This window comes from Orcinus orca, chromosome 11 (assembly GCF_937001465.1).
Source record: "Orcinus orca chromosome 11, mOrcOrc1.1, whole genome shotgun sequence".
NCBI classification, from domain to species: Eukaryota; Metazoa; Chordata; class Mammalia; order Artiodactyla; family Delphinidae; genus Orcinus; species Orcinus orca.
This window is the reverse complement of record NC_064569.1, coordinates 17,711,852-17,738,284: the sequence shown is the minus strand read 5'-3', so window position 1 is coordinate 17,738,284 and position 26,433 is coordinate 17,711,852. Positions and strand designations below refer to the sequence as shown.

The 26,433-nt window shown below is 38.0% G+C and overlaps 1 protein-coding gene and 1 pseudogene across 1 annotated transcript in view; both read left to right on the top strand.

Moving 5' to 3' along the window:
• The window catches only part of ST8SIA1 (ST8 alpha-N-acetyl-neuraminide alpha-2,8-sialyltransferase 1), a 155,748-nt gene extending 146,321 nt beyond the window's left edge, over positions 1-9,427 (top strand). The window contains exon 5 of the mRNA XM_004270924.3: positions 344-9,427. Within this exon, the coding sequence (XP_004270972.1) occupies positions 344-830 (487 nt within the window). The 3' untranslated portion in view covers positions 831-9,427. The remainder of the gene's footprint in view (positions 1-343) is intronic.
• Positions 6,172-25,870, top strand: LOC101276936 (28S ribosomal protein S24, mitochondrial-like; annotated as a pseudogene).
• The last annotated feature ends 563 nt before the right edge of the window (positions 25,871-26,433 follow it).

Below are 26,433 nucleotides of genomic sequence, written 5' to 3'. Positions count from 1 at the left end.
TATGCAACAACCAACAATCTTTGTGAATTCATGAATATTAAATCATTTTTACATTCCAGGCAAGTAAATTCTAAAAGAGAACAAAAATGTACAATGCATTTTAGTTCAGAGGGCATCTCATTAAAGAATCTTAACTGGAGTTTAAGATGTTGCGGTGGGGAAAAGTCAGGCTACTTGATGAGAGAGAACTGGTAAGTTCAAGGTGGATTTTAAATACAAGAGAAGTGTTTTTCTTGTTTTTTGCTGAGATGATATGAGCTATCAGGGCCATCAGAAGAACAATAGAGTGGGTATTGATGAGTTTCTTTTCTCCAGGTTTAATTGAGCTTCTTCTTTTTGATAGGTTTCAGAACCTGCTATGGTCCAGAAAGACGTTTGTGGACCACATGAAAGTGTATAACCACAGTTACATCTACATGCCTGCCTTTTCTATGAAGACGGGAACAGAGCCATCCCTCCGGGTTTATTACACACTGTCAGATGTTGGTGCCAATCAAACAGTGCTCTTTGCCAACCCCAACTTTCTGCGTAGCATTGGGAAGTTCTGGAAAAGTAGGGGAATTCATGCCAAGCGCCTGTCCACAGGACTCTTTCTGGTGAGCGCGGCCCTGGGCCTCTGTGAAGAGGTGGCCATCTATGGCTTCTGGCCCTTCTCTGTGAATATGCATGAACAACCCATCAGCCACCACTACTATGATAATGTCCTGCCCTTTTCTGGCTTCCATGCCATGCCGGAGGAATTTCTCCAACTCTGGTATCTTCATAAAATTGGTGCACTGAGAATGCAGTTAGACCCATGTGAGGACACCTCACTGCCACCCACTTCCTAGGGACTGTGGAAAAAGAAAGGACTGAGCCAGGGTATTTTTGTTAGGTTTTCTACGTGACTCCAATAGGGAATGGTCAGGTCGTTTCATGGATTTGCGTGGGCCACTTGGAAAAAACGACAACAAAAACTCAAGGGGAACTCTACTTTTACTGTTGGCTGGAAGGAAAAAAAAGAAGTGAAATGTCCTATGAAATCTTTTATAGCACATGGTGGATATGCAACTAGTAACCTGCTGATGAAATGATGTTGGTAAAGCACATTTTCATGCTTCAAATAGAGATGACCCAGTTCACAAACAAGACAAAACTCTAATGGTTGAAGCTGAGGAATTAATCAAGGTATAGTAAATGAAATGCCGGGATAAAAGTGTTAGTGATTATCAACATGAACTGGCTTAATTAAAAGAAAACTATCTTATTAAGACTAACATTAGAGCTATAGGTTTTTAAAAAATTATTATTTATTTTTGCCTTATTTAAGGGCAGTGAGTAGGTGATGGGGTAGATTTTTAAAATCCCTTACTGAATAATATGGACCCAAAATGCTACAGCTGATTATTGTGATTTGTTGAACCAAGTCTATGTTAACTAGCGTTCCCTTCCCTTCCATTTAGAAAATGCTAAGTAAGAATGACCTCCTCCCCTTTTGTTGGGTCTACTTAGACAATGTGAAGCATTGTTGAATTTAGTCTGGGTTGATTGATTGTCAGGATGAAGAGCCACTTTCCCTCCTCAGAATTTAGGGCATAAACTCAATTTTAGGTGTGCATTATGTAACCTGTTTGCATTATTATTATTTTAGTGCCCAAAACTGCAAATGTGAGTGCATTATTTATTTGCAAATTGTCAGAATTGTCTTCATAATTTAATGTTTGGAGATGAAGTAAAGCACAATGACATAAAGCTTAGTCTCTGGAAGATAGATTGGAAGGCATATCCTTTTCTATCTGCCATGGTATGTTCCCTCCAAGATAAAGAATATGCATGCACACATAAAAGAATGCATATATTTGTGTACCCTCATACATAGTCTCTCACACACACACTGTTAAACAAAGCTCATTCCTGTGTGACTATGAAAGCCGAACCCACATGACCTGGGATGGCAAAAATCTGTAACTGGTGTTGGAGAGCTACAAATGCATTAGGTACTACCTACTACACCTTGATAGGAGAGAAGCCAGCTTACTGCATGCTGCTGTAATGCTCAAACCAGTATGAGATGCAAGCCTTACCCCCAAATCACTCCAAATGAGCAGAATTGGTTTAGTCAATGTGACTCTTCCCAACATCTCATGAGTAAGTGCTGTGTTAAGCATGGTCATCAAGGCATGGTTCACACCAGTAAAGGGATGTGAATTAGTAGCTGTTTATTCCCTTAGTAACAGGTAGGACTGCTTAGAAGGCTTGTTACCTCAACTTCGACACAACTGCACACAAACTCTGTTGACAGATTACAAGCAGTCAGATGTGTTTACATATAAGAGAAAGGTAAAAGAAACCTCACATGGTCTTTGGGCTTTGGGATGCCTTAATCTAAAAGGAGACAGTAGAAATCACTAACTTTACTTTTAAGTGTCACCAAAATGTAGGTAAACTGTACCCAAAAGTTCTGCTTCATTTTTAAAGGTAGAGACTTGGTATACAATATAGACTAAAACAGTTAAACAGGTGGCAGTTTTTGGTGGGTTAATTTAAAAGATACCAAGATAACAAAGCCTTGGAAAAATTCTACATCGTTGGAATAGCCAATTTCTAAAGATGATTGAATATTGAGATTATTATAGAGATCAGCAGTTAAAATACAGCTGGTTGACATAACACAGAGTCTGTTGATACTTAGAAAGTTAAGAATTTGAGAGTATTGATTCTCTGCAGATCTCATTTGCTCTTTTGATCCTATTTGGCAGCAAAAATGTAATGAGAATGTACTATGAGGGAGTTGCATTAAATATTCACTGTGTGTACAACCCTGAATATATTTCCTCTTTTGAGCTATTGTTATTACTTAATAACTACCTTAAAAAGAAATATATTTTTAGGTATATGTTTCATCAAAATATAAAAGGCCTAACAAAAAACGTACATAAAAGTTAATAAAATATGTATCACTCAGATTAGTGCTTTAAGTATTAAAACTGTTCAGGTGTAACTAATGAGCTCCATAGAACGCACGTGTCACAGTTCCATTGGAGACGCCTTCTGGAAATTTTACATCTTATGATTCCTGGGCTATGTTTATGCAATAGGTTTGTACAGTGGTTAGTCTATACATTTGGGGTTTCTGAAAGGCAACACAGAAATGGCCCAAATCGATAAAGAGTAATTAGATCAGGGCTTCTTAATGGGGTGATTCCCCTCCCCCATCTGCTGACACTTGGCAATGTCTGGAGACATTTTTTTTTTTAATTTTTATTTATTTATGGCTGTATTGGGTCTTCGTTTCTGTGCGAGGGCTTTCTCTAGTTGCAGCAAGTGGGGGCCACTCTTCATCGCGGTGTGCGGGCCTCTCACTATCGCGGCCTCTCTTGTTGCGGAGCACAGGCTCCAGACGCGCAGGCTCAGTAGTTGTGGCTCACAGGCCTAGCTGCTCCGCGGCATGTGGGATCTTCCCAGACCAGGGGTCGAACCCGTGTCCCCTGCATTGGCAGGCAGATGCTCAACCACTGCGCCACCAGGGAAGCCCTGGAGACATTTTTGATTGTCGTGATTTGGAGGGTGCTGCCAGCATCGAGTGGCTAGAGACCCGGGATCCTGCTAAACATCCTACAATGCACGGAGCAGCGCACCCTGCCCCCCCAGCAAAGAATTCCCCACTTGAAAATGCCAATAGTGCCAAGGTTGAGAAACCCTGGATTAGACCAAAGTGATATTTTGATTGTTCCATATTGTCTTCAGTTAAGGATACACATACATGCTCACATCACTCAAAGCAGGACTACAATTTAATGAGAATGTTTTCTTAGAGTAGGTTACAGTTTGGCATTATTTTATAGTGATAATCCTTAGGTATGGCGTACATATTCCCTTTTCTGTGGTTAGATAGATGTATCTAAACCTAGGAGTTTTGAGTGTCTGTGTGTGTGTACGTGTGTGTAGCATGAAGTTATATATACCCATCCTTATTGAAATATGTGTTTTCCTAAGTGAGGATCTTTCTAGAATTATCTTTCAGAGTACTCTGGCATACTCCATTACTCTTAAGAAGTTGAATTCTTTTTAATTTTTTTCATCTTCATTGGAGTATAATTGCTTTACAATGTTGTGTTAGTTTCTGCTGTATAACAAAATGAATCAGCTATACGTATACATATATCTCCATATCTCCTCGCTCTTGCGTCTCCCTCCCACCCTCTCTATCCCACCCCTCTAGGTCATCGCAAAGCACCGAGCTGATCTCCCTGTGCTATGCAGCTGCTTCCCACTAGCTATCTATTTTACAGTTGGTAGTGTATATATGTCAGTGCTACTCTCTCACTTTGTCCCAGCTTCCCCTCCCAACCCCCTCCATGTCCTCAGGTCTGTTCTCTATGTCTGTGTCTTTATTCCTGCCCTGCCACTAGGTTCATCAGTACCATATTTTTAGATTCCATATATATGCATTAGCATACTGTATTTGCTTTTCTCTTTCTGACTTACTTCACTCTGTATGACAGACTCTAAGTCCATCCACCTCACTACAAATAACTCAATTTCATTCCTTTTCATGGCTGAGTAATATTCCATTGTATATATGTGCCACATCAAGAAGTTGAATTTAAACTCCCATTCTTTTATTTTGTTTATTTGAAATTGAGACCTTCAGCATTGAACCTCTTTCTTTGTCAAATTTGGTTGATTACATTTTAATATTACTGACCTTTAAGATGCAGCTCAGAAGAGATGCAAGTTATGGCAGACACATTTAATACGAAAGTATTTCATCATTTTTGATGCATCTGCCAAGAGAAGGTGTCACCCTCTGACATCAGTGTAATTTTTAAATTGCTTTTTAGTGACAAAAATTAGGTTGCTCCATGGGGATAAAAGAGGGGTTGAAGAGACTGAAAATGAGTACCTGATGCGAATTTTTGTTTTTATTAGCTCCAACTGGAGAACTGCACTGATGTTAAGGATCATGAGTAAGGATGACCTCTGTTTGATTTTAATCAGACTTTGGTCAAATAAAGATGGCTAAAGGATTAAGTCATTCCATAACAGAAGTAATTTTTTATGAAATTTTGAAAGTATGAAAGATTTTTTATGAAATTTTGGAAGTATGAAAGATTTTTATATGGAAGAGGACACTGGACACATATGCTTTATATAGAGTATTTGACCAAGTTTATACAACATTGTGCATCTAAACTGTAAGTAACACAGGAAGTTAAGGAGTGCTTCCTAGATTTTGTTTCTATAGAATTCACTTTTAGCTATTTTAACAAGGGCAAATGATCCAATGATCCAAAGTGACAGATGTTCAAACAGTACTCTGTGTTTGGCTTTGTGATGATTTATGCCCTTTTCTGGGGTAAAAACCTTGTTTAGGTTAAATATAACTTGTACCTGAAGCAATGGGCAACATGGCTTAAATATCTACATGGAAAATAACTGGGAAAATCCTAGGACTCTGAATTTGCCAAAAGTATTCTGAGGTTAGTCAAAAGATTTACAGGAATGTTACAGATAATTTCAAATAGAAATGATATCAGTAACATTTCTTCTTGGCAACTATGGTAGGTTGTAATTTTATTCTATACCACCTCCTATTTCTCTGTTTTGAAAATCAGCCACCTAGAGTTTTCATTTCTATGTTTAAAAATACCGACTTTGTGAAATTTTTAACTGATAAATCCTTGTTAGGAGGGACCTAAGAGGAAAAAAATATCACAGTCCACTGAAAGCTTCAGGAAATTCTTACTGTGTTGTATAAAAACTTTCCCACCAGAACCAGGTAATAACTGCTCTCTGTCTGTAGAGTTTCAAAGATCAAGAGCTATAAGGACGTTTGTGGGAACTTGAGGATGAGCATGTAGAGGAATAAGTGTTGAGAACAATACTGTGCTTTTTTTTTTTTTTTTTTTTTTTGCGGTACGCGGGCCTCTCACTGTTGTGGCCTCTCCCGTTGCGGAGCACAGGCTCCGGACGCGCAGGCTCAGCGGCCATGGCTCACGGGCCCAGCTGCTCCGCGGCATGTGGGATCTTCCCGGACCGGGGCATGAACCCGTGTCCCCTGCATCGGCAGGCGGACTCTCAACCACTGCGCCACCAGGGAAGCCCCAATACTGTGCTTTTTATTTCTTCATCGTCCCAGTGTAGAGGTCTCCTCTGAGATGATCTGATTTTAGTGGGCACACAGCAGGGATGGAAGCGTGCAGACAACTCCGAGGCACCTGCAGCATAGGTCAAGCCTCTTACAAAGTGAGCAGTAACAACAACTAAACAGAAGGAGCAATTTTGACAGCTTCAGTGAATTGAGTGCTGGGACAAGGAAGAGGCAAGTCGGAAGGAAGAACAACGCCACAGTCCCCACGCTTTCCGGATACAAAGGGGCAGAGAAGTCTCTGCCCTTGGCCTTGGCTTTCCAGCACTCTCTATCTCTGTCCACTACCAAGGAAGCTGGCCTGGCTCCGGGGTCGAGCTAGTAGCCTTGAGACTAGAGAGTTGGTGTGGAAATTTGCTGAGATGCTTAAACTTGTGCTTTCTAAATTTGGGTGTCTTGTGACAGAATTCTGGTCATCCCTGACCTGATTATGGCTTTGCCAGTGTTTATTAAAAATAGAGCTTTTTTTTCTCTACTCTGATGCATTTTCTGAGTTCTTGAAGCTGGGAAGATAGCACATATCCTACTAGTTCTCTAGTAGCCTAGAGAAAGTTCTGTAGCCTCTTTGAAAACCCTGGAGACTCATCCAAAGGCATCCTGAAGCCTAGACGGTCTGTTTATAAAATCCTAGATGTGAAGCCACAGTGTTTAGGTTGAGCATCATAAAATTCCTATTCTGTAAGTGAAAAGAGATTTGTGTGAATCTGCAATTGCTATACCTTTTTCCTTCCTAGCATAAGAAAATGGATACTACTGGCTTTGCCCCCAGCCTAGGCTTCTCTGAAGTTTTTACCTGCATCCTAGGGGTGAGAGATTGAAATAAATACAGGAATGGAAAGTTCATTCAAACATAACACAAAAATTCTGCTTGTCATTGCAATAAAGAAAAAATATATGCTTCTGTCTCCTTCTTCTGATTTTCTGGTGCCAGCATTTCTGATTTCTTCCATCTCTAACAAATAAGGAGTAAATAACTTACTATAAATTGACTTACAATACCTGTGAGCATTTGTATGATAGCCAAAGCCCATAACTATAACTTTGTAAAGCACAAAAGAGGAATTATATTTTGGTTATGGTCACTAATTTACCTACCTCCTGTGTTTGTATTGATCTCTACATTGTGCTAAAATTCTTTCTGATTTGCTTTCCTATTGAAGCTGTGGGATAGAATCAATGATACGAAGCTATCTGGGAGTTTTATAGAATAGTATCTAAATATATTGATCATGTCTCTTTCTGCTTCTGTGTAATTAGATTTTCTCCAGTTATTTGTCATTTTAAAAGCTTATGTTTCACATGATACCAATAAACATCTAAGAGATGTGATTTTTATCCAGGGCAGAGAAAGTCAGGAGAGAGATATGTCTGTTTTTCTCTACATAGGAAGAGAAATGGAAAATTATAATCTTAAAAAAGAGGTTTAACCAAAATGAAAAAGATACAGATAAAAATCAGGGCTTTCATGGAGAGGGGCCGCTGGGAAGGATCTTAGTGTGCAGCAAAGAGAGAGCACAGAGGCTGCTGTCCTTGTGTCAGCCTCAAGAACCTTTTCAAAACATTTTAAAAGAAATACATTGTCATGCGGTTGTTACGGCTAATGATGGAGAGACACTAGAGAAAGCAGCGTGAGACTGTGAGACGCTTAGGGAAGAAAGCAGAAGTGGCGCTTATTTACCTACTTGGACCCTCACGGTCTAAATGCTACCCCCCTTTCTGCCTTCTCCAAGTTGGGCTTTCCTTGGTGTTTGAGCCTGAATATGCAAACACTCCCATTCTCACACCCCTCTTCCATCTCCACTTTGATGCGTTCTCCCAAAATAAGATTATTTAGATCTTTGGTCATGATGCAGCAGCGATAGTAGGAAGTGTTACCTTGAACTTGACCCTTTGAAACACGATCACCCTATGCTATGCACAGAGTTAGCTTTAGTCCACTGCTTCCAAAATTATACCTCAGTAAAAAGCTTTTATATTCATGATTACTTAGGCAGACATAGATGTATTTTCTCCCCGGTGTTCTAGTGCAAACACACACACACCCCTTGCATTAGTTATGCCCATTGAAAAGAAAAAGATGGCTGACCTGGTGGGGGGTGGCAGAGGGTGCCTTAACTTTTTCTGACTTGGCTCCCACTTCCTTGTGTATTTCCTTCATGTACCCCATCACTCTAGAGGTGTAACCATGTTTGTTCCAAGTTGTATCTTTATCATCAGCAAGAACTCTTGTAAGTGTAGTGAATGTGACTATTTTATATAAATGCACAATAGTATATAGGCCTTGGAGACGTCTGATAACAGTATGTAAATATCCTTTGTTGAAGTAGTAGAACCTTCTCATAGGGAACGCCTTAGGTGATAGCCACAGGGGGACACATAGACTAAAAATATTTGTTTTTCCAGCAAATTCTAGCATTCGTGGAATCAAGGAAACAATTTTTTTCTGTTTCTCGTTCATTCTTTAGCACCAATCCTTTGGACTTTCTTGTTGGTAGGTTACTAGAGACAACTCTTTCATAATATATAGGATTCACAATTTGTGACGGTTGATGGCCACTGGGATACATCAAAGTCAGAGACACTAGAAGGAAGGGGGCGAGAACAGACAAGGAGAGCTCCACTGAAAACTTGCCTAAATTTTTAAAAGTCTGGAACATGATTAGAACTCCAGTTAACCATACAGCATAGTTCGTCTGACAAGCTTTGAAAAAGAAAGTTTCTCCTTAACTCAATGACTGCACATTATATAGTATTCCACATGTATACAGGCTGTCTTTCAAGAGCAAATTTGCGGACACTGGGGCTAAGAAAAAATAGAAAAATTCAAATATTCTTCCTCATACAGTAGTCTAAAAGTCCATAGATGCAGTAATTCTAGAAAAGAGTTAGATTAGACCATAAAATTGAAATCACTTTTGAAGTGTACCTGGAATTACTTCTTCCTAATAAAACCAAACTCCACTGGCAGTAGGTGTGGGGAAAATCTGTGCTCTTCATTTCTTCTTTTTTTAGTTTCATAGAATATGTAGCAGGTAAGAAAGAACTTTAATTGGTACTTTTTATAATATGACTTGAGAAAAACAGTATCTCTGTTGGTTCTGCTGAGTTGTTCTTTCCACAGAATTTAAATGCAATGTCATAGGAGGAGGTTTGCTGTAAAAACATGTCTTTTTCTTTGCTGTGTTCATTGTAATTATGGCTGGTACTGGGAAGGTTCAGTAAGTCTCAATTTCTCTACCTCCCTTACTTGGAGAAATTTTGGAAATGTACCCTGTGAATAAAATGATTTTTTTTATAGCTTGTGAAGTCTTTTTATTTCCCAGAAGTGTGTGGGTAATTCTATTTCCTTTTCTTTTCTTCCTTTATTTTGTATTCATATCAGCTACACTGATTTTTTTTCTTCTGGGTGAAAACTCATACTACTTGTAAAATTATTTTAGAAATACGGAAGTATAAATGCTATGAATAGGATATAAGACATTATTCGTACTTCTTATGCAGGTGAAAGGCACTATCTACCGGGCAAAGTAAAGTAGAAAGAAAACTGAGCATTTATTTAACACGGTATATGTACATGAGCCTACTTTTTCCAGGGATAACATTTTTCCTTCACGCAATGAGTCAATATCGGTATGTGTGCCCTAGAGATACTTTAACAAATTTCTAACAGGATTCAAAATATTTAGGTTCAGTGACTTTGACAAGCCCAAGTGTGCCTTCTTGTCTGACTTATTTAGATAATTGCTTCAAACTCCCATTTACCTTGAACTCTCGTGGCCCCATTCTGCCACTTTCTCAAGAGGGAGAGATATCAGGAAAAGTCACCTTGGTCCATCCTTTACCATACATTTCTCCTCAGAAATTGGTCAAGGTGCTTTGTGCAGATCTCCTTATTAATTCTCTGAACTTCATTCTCACATAACAGCTTTTTTGGACTAAAGCTATTTTAGGAAAGGACATTCTATTACCTAATGTTAAATCTTCATGAGGTTTAGCTGAATCATTTGGGGGAAAAGGGCATAGCTCCAGCATAAATGTGGGTTGCTCTAATCTATTCTCAGATCACATGAGGAAAACAGATCTCACTTGTTTTCACCAACTATCATTAAGTAAAAAAATCTAGGTATTACTGAGTCCTGCTGTTCTACTTTATTTTGGTTTAAGTGTTCAAAACAGATATTAAGAATCCAAAGGCATTAATTACTCAAGAATTCCTAAACCTAAAAGAAGTGTAATTACAAGTCACAGTCTATATTTTTGTTTGAAAACTTATTATTTGAATATACAGTTAGATTCTTGATGGTATGAAGGACTAAAGATGTAGGATGATTGAATTGAATCTTGTGAAGTTTATTGTGAGTGATAAACTCAAGAACATAACAGTGTAAGTTTACTTGGCAGTCTCTCATACAAAATATATTTCAGAGTAACCCCAGTCTTTTTTTTTTTTAACATCTTTATTGGAGTATAATTGCTTTAAAATGGCGTGTTAGTTTCTGCTTTATAGCGAAGTGAATCAGTATACGTATACACACATCCCCATATCCCCTCCCTTTTGAGTCTCCCTCCCACCCTCCCTATCCCACCCCTCTAGGTGGTCACAAAGCACCTAGCTGATCTCCCTGTGCTATGCGGCTGCTTCCCACTAGCTATCTGTTTTACACTTGGTAGTGTATATATGTCAGTGCCACTCTCTCACTTCATCCCAGCTTAACCCTTCCCCCTCCCTGTGTCCTCAAGTCCATGCTCTATGTCTGCGTCTTTATTCCTGTCCTGCCCCTAGGTTCTTCAGGATCATTTTTTTTTTTTTTTTAGATTCCATATATATGTGTTAGCATACAGTATTTGTTTTTCTCTTTCTGACTTACTTCACTCTGTATGACAGACTCTAGGTCCATCCATCTCACTACAAATAGCTCAATTTCGTTTCTTTTTATGGCTAATATCCATTGTATATATGTGCCACATCTTCTTTATCCATTCATCTGTCGGTGGACACTTAGGTTGCTTCCATGTCCTGGCTATTGTAAATAGTGCTGCAATAAACATTGTGGTACATGACTCTTTTTGAATTATGGTTTTCTCAGGGTATATGCTCAGTAGTGGGATTGCTGGGTCGTATGGTAGTTCTATTTATATATATATATGTTTTTCGGTACACGGGCCTCTCACTGTTGTGGCCTCTCCCATTGCGGAGCACAGGCTCCGGACGCGCAGGCTCAACGGCCAGGGCTCACGGGCCTAGCCGCTCCGCAGCATGTGGGATCTTCCCGGATCGGGGCACAAACCTGTGTCCCCTGCATTGGCAGGCGGACTCTCAACCACTGAGCCACCAGGGAAGCCCGGTAGTTCTATTTTTAGTTTTTTGAGGAACCTCCATACTGTTCTCCATAGTGGCTGTATCCATTTACATTCCCACCAACAGTGCAAGAGGGTTCCCTTTTCTCCACACCCTCTCCAGCATTTATTGTTTGTAGATTTTTTGATGATGGCCGTTCTGACTGGTGTGAGATGATACCTGATTGTAGTTTTGATTTGCATTTCTCTAATGATTAGTGATGTTGAGCATCCTTTCATGTGTTTGTTGGCAATCTGTATATCTTCATATTGGTGCATGCTATTACTGCTTGGGCACTCAGCAGTGGTGGAAGCCAGGTTATTGATTCCATGCATAACGTCCATACCTGCTAGCAAAACAACTCTGTGTAGAAGCCTATAGAGAAAGTAGTGGGGTAACTGAGAAAAGAGATTAACTGGTATCTATTCAACATACTGTTTTGCCTCGATCTCTTATAAAGGTTAAGACTGAGATAGGACAGTTAATGCCTTGAAAGGTCAAGAGTGGTTATCAGTGCTTTCCATCGTGGAGATGCAGCAATTTTTTCTCACTGAAATAGACACTTATTCTGGATTTGTCTTTCCTGTCCTCAATGCTTCTGCCATCACCACCATGACTTATGTACACCACCATCTACAGAAGGACTTATGTACCATATTGGCATATACAACACACAACATCCTTTTGACCACGGACACATTTTATAGCAAAAGAAGTATAGAAATGAGCTTTTGCCTATGGAATTAACAAGTATTGCTCTTTACCATATCATGGGGAACTCTCATTCTCAGTGGGAGTGACACGGCCTCCACAAAAGGCAAAAGATTGTTTTAAGGGGCAAAAAAATCGTAGATATTATAATGATTAGGGGCAAAATTTTTTTAAATTTCCTTGGAATAAGGGTCGGGGGGATAATGAAAAAAGTTTGAGAAACACTGACCTAAAAGCAGTTGCCTTACAGAAAGCTGGCAGGGCCTAATAGAGATTCACTTTAAGGACCGTCTGAGAGACAGTATCTTAGGAAGTTGTGGTACCATCTTACAAGACGTGGTGTATGTTTTGGACAGTAACCAGTTTCTTTTATATTTAGATATTTGGATTGTATTTAGAATATTTGGATCTGGGGAACCAAGGAATGGAAGTAGAAGTGGCCACCGCAATTGTGATATGTAGTGCTTGTATTACTGTTTAATTCAAAATATTTTCTAATTCCCTTGTGATTCTTCTTTAACCCATGGGTTTTTAGAAGTGTATATTTTAATTTCCAAATATGTGTAGTGTTTACTAGTATCTTTTTGGTATCTCTTTCTGACTTAATTCTGTCATGATCAGAAAATATACTATGTATGATTTAAATTTTTTGAAATTTATTGAGCCTTGTCTTATGGCCCAGCTTCCATGAGCACAGTTGTTGGCAGGAGTGTGCTAAAAATGTTTACTAGGTCAAGTGTATCCTTACTGACAGTTTTTTCGGTTTGCTCCTTCAATTACAGAAAAAAGAAACGTTAAATTCTCCAAGTGTATGCCCATTCTCTTGTAAACTACATACCCTGAGGAGTCTGACTCCAGGTCAAACGACTGTCTGATCCTTCATGCCCTGACCACAGGTCATTCCAAGGCTTTGCCCGGCAGGCCTCGTGGGGACAAAGCTGTCCCGGCCACACCAGGTTTGTACAGAGCTGATGCATTGATTTTCTGGAGTGAATTGCAGTCAGGGGCTCAGGACCTCCTGGGACAACCATTCTCAGATGCATGTCTGCATTCCTAGCCCAGTACATATCCTCCTAATCAGGGATCTGGGTTAAGGCACTTTCTCCGCTTTAACTCAGTGCCTTTCTGCTCCTAGCCCTTCTCTCTCTCCCTCCTCCTGGCCCAGAGGGACATAAAGAGGCAGAAGCCTTTTGCTTAGGGCTCCTTGGTAGTGAGATGACTCCCCCATCTGCACTGCATCCATCCGACTCTCGTCCAGTGCCGTCCCATGAGGAAAAGTGAAACCCTTAGGAACTGGTACTTGTTTTTGCCTCTTGTTTGCGATGACACAATAAGTGAATAAAGGCTTGCTTGCTACTTTCAAGTTGGTTCATTGTCCTAATTGATCACCTCTGCCGCTGATTGCTTGAGAAATAGTTTTTAAGACTGTTACGTTTTCTTCATGAATTGACCCTTTATTACAGGCTTCCCCTGCTCTCCAAAAGCAGAGCATTCTTACGAAACCTTTTGTAATCAGAAATGGCATGAAGTGAAGACGCAATTCCCTTAGGACACATCTTGAAAACAGATGCACAAAATAAATTGAGATAAAGCTCAGATGCTCACAGACATAGTTCAAAGCTATGGCAGCTTGATGCTGAGATGTTGAGTGTAGTTCCTGGAGAAGGATCTTGGAGGTGCCACTGTCAGTGCCCGGGGTGTGGGCAGCCTCTATAACAGTTCACTGCAAAACAAAAGGAAGCAGCTGCACGGCACAGGGAGATCAGCTGGGTACTTTGCGACCACCTAGACGGGTGGGATAAGGAGGGTGAGAGGGAGACACAAGAGGCAGGGGATATGGGGATATACGTATGCATGTAGCTAACTCGCTTTGTTATACAGCAGAAACTAACACAACACTGTAAAGCAATTATACTCCAATAAAGATGTTTAAAAAAAAAAGACAAAAACTGAATGTTATTTTTAGTTTTTGCCTTTTTTTTTTGTAAAAGCAAAAATTCTCTTCAGAATTCCTTCCATTAGCGAAAACAGGTACTAATATATGTCTTTCATAGAAGCAAAATGGTGTAAAGCAAATTTTTGAAAAGTGGGGGATACCTGTATTAACATTTATAACAATATAAATATTATGCTCTAAATAAATATCAAGATAAATATATCAATAAAATGTTGTCCTTTACTTCTGGTCATAAACCTTGTTTTGAAGTCTACTCTGTCTGACATTAATATAGACTCACAAGATTCCTTATGATTGCTATTTTCATGGTATATCTTTATCCATTTTTTTACTTTCCTTATTGTTATATTTATTTTTAAAATGCATCACTTGTAAACAACTTATAGTTGGGTCTTGTTTAGCTTTGTATCTATTTTGACAATTCTATCCTTTAATTGGAATGTTTAACCCCTTTATACTTAACGTAATTGTTGATATGGGTGGGTTTAAGTCTGCCATCTTGCTATTTGTTTTCTGTTGGCTTGCTCTGTTCCTTTTTTCCTTCCATGTTGCTTTCTTGTTTTCTTTTAGATTAATCATGTGTTTTCTTAGTGTCTTATTTATCTCCCTTATCGGATTTCAATCTATGCTTTTATTTTAGTTGTTGCTCTAGGAATTATAATATGTACCTTTAATCACAGCATAACTTGAATTAATATACCACCTTATATATAATATGAGAAGTTTGCAATAGTATAAGTCACTTTACTCTGTCTCTCCTGTCTTTTTTTTCCTATTGTTGTGTGTTGTGAAGTAAATGTTTACATTCACCCAAAATTCATACATTGAAACTCTACCTGCGATGTGATGGTATTAGGACGTGGGGCTTTTGATAGTAATTAGGATTCAATGAGGTCATGAGGGTAGAGCCCTCATGAATGGGATTAGTGCACTTATAAGAGCCACCAGAGAGTTTGCTTCCTCTCTCTGCTATCATATGAAGACACAACAAGAAATCAGAAATCTGAAACCTGGAAGAGAGGCCTCACCAGAACTTGACCATGGTGGCACACTGATCTCAGACTTCCAGCCTACAGAAATGTGAGATTTTTTGTGTGTAATTTTTTTGTTGTTTATAAGCCACCCAGTGGTGGCTTAAAAAAGCCACCCAGTCTATGGTACTTTGTTATAGCAGCTCAAACTGACATGAAGACAACATGTGTATTATTACCATGTATTTTATAAACCCTGTAATACAGTATGGTTGTTTTGCTTAGTCTTTCAAAGAAATTGGGATATTAAAATATGCTTTGCTTGTTTACCCCCATGTACTAATTTCATGCTTTATCATCCTTTCTGTAGAACTGGTATCATTTCTCAACAGCTTGATGAAATTCCTTTAGCTTTTCTGGTAGTGCTGGCAGTAAAATCTCTCACAGCTTTTGTTTATCTGAAAATGTCTATAGTTCATTTTCATTTTTGAAAGGTGTTTTACTGGGTATAGAAATATAGCTTGACAGTTTTTACTTTAACATTTAAACTATGTCATTCCATTGTCTTCTGGTTTGCCTTGTGCTTGATGAGGATTTTGCTAAAATTATTGTCATATATGTGATTTCAGCTTCTTTTTCACCCTCTAGTTCTTTTAGAATTTTTTTATCTTTGAGTTTCAGCACCTTGACAGAGGTTTTACCTTTGGATTTAGCAGCAGCAGTCTCCAGTTCTAGGCATCACCAGAATGTGCAAAACTATGTAAGTTCTTGTGTTTTTCAGGCCCAGCTTAACTAACCTTTTCACATCAAAATGGTTCTTATGGTGGTTTAGTAAGCAGGGAGATGTCAGGCCAAGTAAATTATTGTTGCACCTGAGGATTTTTCCAGTCCCCTCTGCTCCGCTTGCTAATAGCTTGACAAGTTTTTTATTATTGTTGTTATCATTATTATTATTTAATAGACAAGCTACCCAAGATCTGTGTGGGACATGAACATTACACTTTAGTTAAAACAAAATTAGGTTGCTAATAAATTAGGTTGCTAATAAAAACAATTTTATTTTGGGGTATTTTATGTACCACACAATTAACCTGTTGTAAATGTACAGTTTGATGATTTTTAGCAAAATTTATAGTTGTGAAACCATTATCAGAGTCCAATTTTATAACCCTTCTATCATCCCCCAAAGTTTCCTAATTCCAGTAGTCAACCCTGGCTCTCAGCCCTAACCCCAGACAACTGTGGATCTGCTTTCAGCCTCTATAGTTTTGCCTTTTCTGGAAACTTCATATAGATGGAATAATACAGTATTCAGTCATTCATGTCTGGCTTCTTTCATTTATTAGAATGTTTTTGAGATTCATCCCTATCATTGCATGTATCAATAGTTTGTTCCTTTTTATTGCTGAATAGCATTCCATTGCATTCATTTAACAAATTTTGCTTATTAATTCAACAGTTGATGTACATTTGGGCCAGTTTAGGCCCTTGGCTATTTTGAATAATGCTGCTATAAACACTTGTGTGTATATTGCTGATCCACATGGTAAGATTTTCCTTTTAAGAAACTACTAAAACTGTTTTTCAAAGTAGTTATACACATTTTACACACCCAACATAAATGTATGATTGTTTCTTCACATACTCAATAAGAGTTGGTATTGTTAGTCTTTTTAAAAATATCCCTCTTCTCAATGGGTATAGAGTGAAAAAGTTCTAGAGAACTTCTGTACAACATTGTGCCTATAGTTCATAATATTATACTGCATACTTAAACCTCTGTGAAGAGGGTATATATCATTTTATATGGTTCTTACCATAGTAAAAAATTATAATGATAAAAAATAAAATAAATAAAAATATCCTTCTTAGTGTGTAATGGTATCTCTAGGGAGTTTTAATTTTCTTTTCCCTAATGACTAATTGAGTATGTTTTCAGTGCTTATTAGTCACTTATATATCTTCTTTGGTGAACTGTCTATTAAAATCCTTTGCATTGCACATTTGGAGGGGGGGAGTGTTTCCTCTTATTATTGAGTTCTTAGATTTAAAAAATATATTTTGTATGCACATCCTTTTTCAGATATAATATTTGCAAATATTTTTCCTTGTTTGAATTATTTCTTCATTTTATTAATGTCTCTTGAAAATAAAAAATTTTCATTTTTACGAAGTTGATTTTATGTTTTTCCTTAAAGATAGTGCTTTTGATGTCATCTGCAAGTGAAGACACATGTATTTCTTTTTTTCAATAAGTATGTCTTTAATTTTATTCTTGCCTTACTGAACTGGCTAGAACCACAAGCACAATGTTGAATAGAAATGCTGAGAATATACATCTTTGCCTTATTCCTGATCTTAAATAAAAACATTTCATCTTTCAGCATTAATACAATACTAGCTCTAGTTTTTTTTTGTATATGCTACTTATCAGAATGAAAAATTTGAATTCTATTCCTAGTTTTTTTTTTTTTTTTTTTTTTCTGTACGCGGGCCTCTCACTGTTGTGGCCTTTCCCGTTGCGGAGCACAGGCTCCAGATGCGCAGGCTCAGCGGCCATGGCTCACGGGCCCAGCCGCTCCGCAGCATGTGGGATCTTCCCGGACCAGGGCACGAACCCGTGTCCCCTGCATCGGCAGGCGGACTCTCAACCACTGCGCCACCAGGGAAGCCCTATTCCTAGTTTTTTGAGTGTTGTTACCATGGATGCCTATTGCTACTTACAAATGCATTATTGTGTACCTATTGAGATGAACAACTTTATTTTCTTTATTTTATTAATGTGGTGTACTAAATGAATCAAGTTTTAAGATATTAAACCAACCTTGCATAACTGTGATAAACTCCACTTTCTCATGTCGTTTAAAGTTTTTATGTGTTTCAGGATTTGGTTAGCTAATATTTTAGTAAGAATTTTGTTTCCATGTTCATGAAGAATGTGTTCATTTGGATGTTTGCTTCCTTGTGATATCTTTGTCTGGCTTTGATATTAGGGTAAAACTGACTTCATAAAATAAGTTAGGATGTGTTTCTACCTCTGCTTTCTGAAAGCAGAAGGAGGTTCTTTAAAAAACAAAAAATAGAGCTACCATATGATCCAACAATCCCACTCCTGGGCATATATCTGGAGAAAAACATAATTCGAAAAGATACATGCACCCCAATGTTCATTGCAGCACTATTTACAATACCCAGGACATGGAAGCAACCTATGTGTCCATTGACAGATGAATGGATATAGAAGATGTGGTACATATATACAGTGGAAAGTTACTCAGCTATAAAACAAACCAAAACGAAATAATGCCATTTTCAGTGACATGGATGGACCTAGAGACTGTCATACTGAGTGATGTATAAATCAGACAGAGAATGACAAATATATGATATCACTTATATGTGGAATCTAAAAAAATGGTACAAATGAACTTATTTACCAAAGAGAAATAGAGTCACAAATGTAGAAAACAAACTTATGGTTACCAAGGGAGAAAGGGGTGGGGAGGGATAAATTGGGAGATTGGAATTGACATATACACACTGCTATATATAAAATAGATAACTAATAAGAACTTAATAACTAATAAGGAATGCTACTCAATACTCTGTAATGACCTATATGGAAAAAGAATCTAAAAAAGAGTGGATATATGTATAACTGATTCACTTTGCTGTACAGCAGAAACTAACACAACATGTAAGTCAACTATACTCCAATAAAAATTAGTTTAAAATAAATAAATAAAAATAAAATAATTTGAAAGGAAAAACAAAACTCTTCTTTTAAAAAATGACAGGAAACCCAAAATTACCAAATTCACCTACCAATATTTGACAAGTTTAAAAATTAATGCAGAAATCTAGCAAGGTTACCAGATATAAGATCAACATATGAAAGTCAATTTTATTTTTTATCACTACTACTTTCTAATAGCTAGAAAATACAATTTGAAAAATAAAATTACTTTATTTCATAGCAACAAAAATAATGAAATGTCAATCCATGACAAATACAACAAAAATTTCAGAGGTCTTTTACAAAGTAATTATAAAATTTATTGACAGTAAAGAAGATCTACATTAATTGAGAGATGCACTATATTCATGAACAAAAAGATTCAATATCTTAAAGATGTCATTGCTCCTAAAATTGACCTAGACCTAGAGAGTTTGTTGTGTAACTTAACTTGTAATTTATATGGAAAAAGAAAGAATCAAGAATAGCCAAGGCAACTCAAGTTAGTTTTCAATGAGCTTCTCCTTTAACCATTAAGATACATGGGCATGAAATGCATCAGAAATCAAACTACTGTGTGAGTTACGGGTAGCTGTTGACACCAATTCCAAGTAACTTTTAGCTAGCCCACCATTAACTCAACCATTATCCATCCGATTATTTTGCCATTTATACATAATGCGCTTTTGGAGAAGATCTCATTGTTAGATTTCATGTTGTGGCTTAAATATATGGAAAAATTGTTCAGTCATCAGTAATTATGCATATTATCATAGTGAAATGCTGATTTTTTCAGTTTATTGAGAAATAATTGATATACATCACTGTATAAGTGTATAGCATACAGCATGATGGCTTGATTTGCATATATTGTGAAATAATTAAAATAAGTTCAGCTAACATCCATCTCCTTATATAGACACAATAAAAAGAAAAGAAGAAAAGAAGAAAGGAATATAATTTTTCTCCTTGTGATGAGAACTCTCAGGATTTACTCTCTTAATTTTCCTATATATGATGTTAGCTATAGTCATATGTTACATACTTAGTACTTACTTATCTTATAACTGGAAGTTTGTAGCTTTTGACCACCTTCCTCCACTTCCCCCTCCCCCTCCCCTCCACCTTTGGTAACCACAAATCTGATCTCTTTTTCTAAGAGTTTAGTTTTCTAGGTTTTTATGGGGTTTTTTTAGATTCCACATGTAAGTGAGATCATATAGTATTTGTTTTTCTCTATCTGACTTATTTCACTTAGCATAATGCCTTCAAGGTCCATCCATGTTCTTGCAAATGGTAGAGTTTCCTCGTTTTTGTTGTTGTTGTTTTTATGGCTGAATAACATTCCATCATATATATATATATGTATATATATAACATTATATATATAACATTCCATCATACATATATATATACATGTGTGTATATATATATATATATATATATATAAAATATATCACAACTTCTTTATACATTCATCCATTGATGGACATTTAGGTTGTTTCTATGTCTTGGCTATTGTAAATAATGCTGCTATGAACACAGGGGTGCAAATATCTTTTCCAGTTAGTGCTTTTGTCACCTCTGGGTATATTCCCAGAAGCAGAATTGCTGGATCATATGGTAGTTCTATTTTTAATTCTTTGAGGATCCTCCACACTGTTTTCCATAGTGGCTGTAGATATGCTGATTTTTATTACTTGTGCTCACTATCTTGATCTCTTTAATACTTCTAACATCGTCAATATGATTTTGAGAAGTGTTTCTACCTTGAGATTCACCAGGATTTTCAATTTACCATTATTACTGTTTCCATTTTTACCTCAAATGAATCATGTATCATTTACAAGTAAACCACTTCTGTTCCAAAAAATCAGGAAGGTGCTGACAAGTTAACATTTTACTGATAGTCTGCGCAATGCGCAAATAGGTCACATCAGTCACTCATTACTTTGGAGTTTCTTTTATCTATTCAGAGGGAGAGTTGCAAATTTTCCCACTTCTGGCTGCATTGCTTGGCACATAATAAGCAATCTTTTTGCATGTATCTCAGTAATAGAATGCAACACAGCTCTATCGATTTCTGGGTCTCTTCCCTTCTTAGGCCTTGTAGGAAACTTGTTGTTTTGCAGCACAATCTGGAATTCTTTCAAAAAATAATCAATTTACACGAACTGATTTACATCCCACTACATAATTTTCTTGCCTTTTTTGCATACACAATAGCTTTATGTTTTAAAGCCAAGTATGGCTCTGTCTTTCTATGTGTATGTGTATGTGTGTGCATGTATAAATATAGATATGCAGTTAGTGTATCTTAGTATATATCTTTTAAAATATATTCAAGCGACAGTTAAATTTAACAAACTTGATAGAAACAATGCTCATAACTGATGTGAGGAGTGCCATAACCGAGTGTGCACACATGTAGGCAGTGGCAACAATGCCATGATGACTGCTTAGCAAAGAGTGACCTTGAAAGGCATCGATAAGACGCTGTTTGTCAGAAATGTTAAAATGTGAAAAGACGTATCTTAGAATCAATGCCACACTTTATCTTCCATTAATGGGTTGAATGAAAAGGCCTTTGGGAAGGAGTCTGAAGCATAGTCAGTGCTGCTGTCCTGGAGAATTAATGAGTTTTAATATTCGAAAACTGATCTTTCCCCTCAGAAGAATAAATCAGAGAGATAAGAAAAGAAAAGCATCTTGAATTAAAGAAGTGAGTCCAAGATCATTCCCTTGAAAACTTGCTTAAATTCCTGTTGATCTGGGCTCCTTCACACAGCTCTTTTTGCCCACTAGGGGACTCTCACACACAACAACACGTCAAGTGAAATATTGATGGCCCAGATTTTTTTGTTTTTGTTTTTTTTAATGTCATGTTCCCTCAATAAATATTTATTGAGCATGAGTTGTTAGGCATTTTACTGAACTTTTTGAGGAGCATAAAAATTACTATGTTCTGCACTCAGCCTGTAGCAGATCTATTGATAAGGGAGATAAAACATGTATAAAAATTAAAATAGGGCTTCCCTGGTGGCGCAGTGGTTGAGAGTCCGCCTGCCGATGCAGGGGACGCCGGTTCGTGCCCCGGTCTGGGAAGATGCCACATGCCGTGGAGCGGCTGGGCCCGTGAGCCATGGCCACTGAGCCTGCGCGTCCGGAACCTGTGCTCCGCAACGGGAGAGGCCACAACAGTGAGAGGCCCGCGTACCGGAAAAAAAAAAAAAAAAAGAAAATTAAAATAAAGGGAGGCATGAGACAAGTGTTGACAAACTAGAACAAAGAATTATAAAAATTCAAAGGAGTAGTGAGCCCTTGCCCAGTTTAAATTTCTTTGACTTGAAAAAAGTGTCATCTCCCTAATGCAGTAGCCAGCCCCTGTGTTTCAGGCAATCGTCCTCTCTGAGGTTTGTGGGAGGGGTAAGAGCAGAAGCAACCACCTCTTGCTAGTGCCTTCGAGGGGCAGCTGAGGTAGTGCTGGCAGCACGTGCTTATTCTTGTCTTTCTCTCCCTTCTTCCCTTTTTTTTCACAGAATTCCCTTCTATCTTTGTCTTCTTTCTTGAGATATTCCAAACCATAATGATCTGTCAGCAACTCTAATATACAGTCTTAATCTTAAGGGTTGCATTGTGGACTAAAGAAGTTGTCCAACCCAGTTTCAAGGTAAATTCTGGAACATGTTTTTCTCCCCAGGGAATTATTGTGGCCATCAACACCTCTTACTAATATTACTGTATGTACATTTTCCAGTGTTGCCAAAATTGCAATGAAATGTTCATAGCCCCCTGAATTAGAGAAGCAAACTGGCAAAGCAGGAGCAGAAATAAGCCTGCAGAAATACTGTCCTCCTTCCATTACCATCATGCATATGCATTTTTACCCACTTTCTACCCAGGCTATTTTCTGGCCTTACTTTCTGAGCTCCTAGACACACCCCAAAGCTATAATCTTTGGGACATTTTGAAGTCTTTCCCGAGAATCCAAGAGGTCGACTCAATTCTAAGAGCCCAAGGAAAAAAAATTCTCTCCTTTCTCTTTTGGCTTTCCTTCTCAATTGAGAAACTGCTATTTGAAGATTCATTTTAATTATTTATTTAAAAATCCAAATTTAAAAGAACCATCGAACTTAAAAAGTTGTAAAAATCTTACTCCCATATAACCTTTACTCAGAGACAACAGTCATTAATGTTTTGCCCGTATCTGCTTTATTTATCTCTCTAATCATTGCCACTATTATTATTAATGAAATATTTGAGAGTAAATTGCAGACACAATAATCCTTTAATCCCAAATTCTTCAGTGTATATCTATCTCCTAACAACAAAGGCATTTTCCTGCATAACCATAGTGTAAAGATAATTTCAGAAATTTAATGTTGATATAACAGCATTATCTTACATAAGTTTCTCTTCATATTTTATCAATTGTCCCATTTGTGTCCTTTATAACTGTTTTTTTTTTTTTTTCTGTTCTAAGATCCAATCTAGGAGCACATATTGCATTTAGTTGTCATAACTCTTTAGTCTCCTTCAATCTGGAACTATTCCTCTGTCTTTAACATTGAAAAATTTTAAGAGTTCAGATCAATTGAATGTCTCTGAATTTGGGTTTGTCTGATAGTCTTACATGATTAGATTCTGTTAATGCATTTCTTGGCAGGAAGGCTACATATTCTGCAACTATTGTATCAAGAGGCATATGATTCCCCTTCTTAGGGCTTCAAAAGTTTTTTTCTTCCCTAAGCAATGTGAGAGTGTTCATTACCTCACAACCTCACCAAAAAAGTGTGTTGTCAAGCTTTTGAATTTATTGCCAATGTGATAGGTAAAAAATGGTATCTTAATATAGTTTTAAAAATCTTTTTTGAAGTAGAATTTAAAAGTAATAACATGAATACATTTTAAGTGCACAGTGTGATGAGTTTTTGACACATGATGTAAGGTATAGACTATGTCCATCACTCTAAAAAGTTTCTTGTTCTCCTTCTCAGTAAATTCCCCCAATCCTGGCCTCAGAAAAACACTGTTTGCTTTCTGAAACTATAGGTTAGGTTTTTGTACTCTAGAATTTCACACAAATGGAATCATATGGTATGTACACATTTGTGTTTGGAAGGAAGAAAATACTGGTAGTATCCCTATGGTAGATTAGAGATTTCTCATTTTTAATATAATCCAATTCAGGATAAATGGCCTGAATATATATAGATTATAAGTAAAACTGAATTCCTCTAATTTTAAATAAAATGCAATTTCTAGTTTGACTTTTAAAATTGGTCTTCTTACTATGCCAATGTACTAATTCCCAAAGAATGGCAGAATTATAGCATCTGTAGGAATCGCAAGACATCATTTTTATAAGTTCTATCCTTACTGTCAAATAATTTTTTGTAAACCTTCTGTGACAAGGATTCTGTACCTTCCAAAGAAATTACTCTCCATTTTAGAGTAAGCTTCTTTCTCCCTTGGAAAGCTATATTGGGATCAGTGGTTAGTTCTTAAAAAGAAAAGAACTCTGAGTTCAAAGTTTAACTCTACCTTTCCAAATAAATGTATTCTGAACAAGTGTTGTAAGTGTTATATAGGGGAGGGGTATAAATGCTGTCATTTATTAAATTGTCTTTTCTCTCTGGGTTCTTGATTTGTCAGGGGGCACATCGCGCCAATGATTTTATTAAAGAGTTGATCCCATACCGTCTTAACTTTTCACTGTGTCATAGGTGTCTCTTCCAACGTTTAGGAGAAAAAAAAGTAACTGCATCTTTGATACTTAATTTAGCACTGATTTCACTCTGTGTTATGGCTACTTTTAGCAACCTTTGAGACTCTGTGTATGAGCCCGGTGTACAAACCGAGCTGATGAAATAAAGTAAAATCCACGTGATTGAAACATCTAATAACCCTGGCACAAATCAATCCCTACCATACTTGTATTCAAAGCTAAGCTTCTGGGCTTCCCTGGTGGCACAGTGGTTGAGAGTCCGCCTGCCGATGCAGGGGACACGGGTTTGTGACCCGGTCCGGGAAGATCCCACATGCCGCGGAGCGGCTGGGGCCGTGAGCCATGGCCGCTGAGCCTGCGCGTCCGGAGCCTGTGCTCTGCAACGGGAGAGGCCACAACAGTGAGAGGCCCGCGTACCGCAAAAAAAAGAAAAAAAAAAAAAAGCTAAGCTTCTTGGTTGCTATGAATCAATACATGTGAGAGATTCAAAAGAATCAATACATGTGAGAGAACAGCAATTAATCGTCAGTACTAGAGAGATATTCACTGTTCCGGTATAAAACACTTTCCAAAACTGAACCTCATCTGCATGAAGTGTTATTTCTGATTCAATGGCTAAATGAGGAAATAAAGCCCTGATATTTAAAGTCAGTGATGCTTTGGTTCAGTTTGCTTTTCAGATGGTACTTTTTTTTTTTGGTTGATAGAAAATAACACACGGAAAGGACACGGGGAGGAGAGGAGCGTGGCAGACCCGGAAGGTGGAGAAAATAAGGGCATATTTAGCCCCTGAAAAGACAAACATTAAAAAATCGATAACTTTAGGGTCCAAGATGGCGGCGCCCATATGCACTCTAGAACTGGAAGCTGCCGGGCGTCTCGCGAGACTTGAACACCAGCGAGGTCGGCGCCGAGAACCGGGTGGCTCGAGTCCGACTGGGCAAGGGGAAGAAGCTAGTGAGCTGCGAGGAGGCGCACGCGCCTCACCACGTCACCCACCGCAAGGACTGGCTATCACTGCACACAGGTAACGTGGATGGGGAGGGCCAGGCTACGGAGCGAACGGTGGAAGATGTTTTCCTTCGCCAGTTTCTGCTGGGGGTCTTCCCCGGCTGCCTCCCTGACCAGCTTATTCTAAAGCGCCAGGCTAACCAGGTGGAGATTTGTGCTCTGGTCCTGAGGTAACTGCCTGTGCACAGGTTCTACTTCCTTGTGGGCTACGGTGAGACTCTGCTGTCCCACTTTTACAAGGGTCCTGTGCATCTCCAAACTGTGCCCTCAAAGATTGTGTATATCTAGGACAACTGTCTTTTTTTGCGTCAGGATCTAGCCTGCAAAGGACAGAAATTTGTGGAAAAGGACTGAAGTAGAAATAGGGGAAATATATCCCCTCAGACTACTGAGGGGATGTATTTGTCTTCAAAGCGGCTGTTGAATAAATAGACTCTCCATGTTGTCTTGCCTCTGGGTCTGTGTAGAGAACTAGAATAGGGTTTCTTTGAAGATGCTCCAGCGTTCCCAGGAAGGCTGCCAGTTACCTGAGGTTTAGGTAATAGCTACAGTTCAGTGAGTGTCTTGTGCCAGTCACTGTGTCAGGAACTTTACCTGAAGTTCTTTGTTTTCTCTTAAAATGGAAAGATCCGTTTTTGGAGATTATAAAGCATGTTAATTTTTAAAAATAAAAACAGTAGGGCCATGTATTAAATCAGCCATGGAGCTTGTAATTCTACCCCAGAGAGAACCACTGTGAATAATTTGTTGTATTTTATTTCCAGATGAACTTTCATCCCCCATACTGTACTGCATATTCATCATTTACTTAAAAAGCTTTTAACTGTGCAAATAATAATAACTTTAGCAAG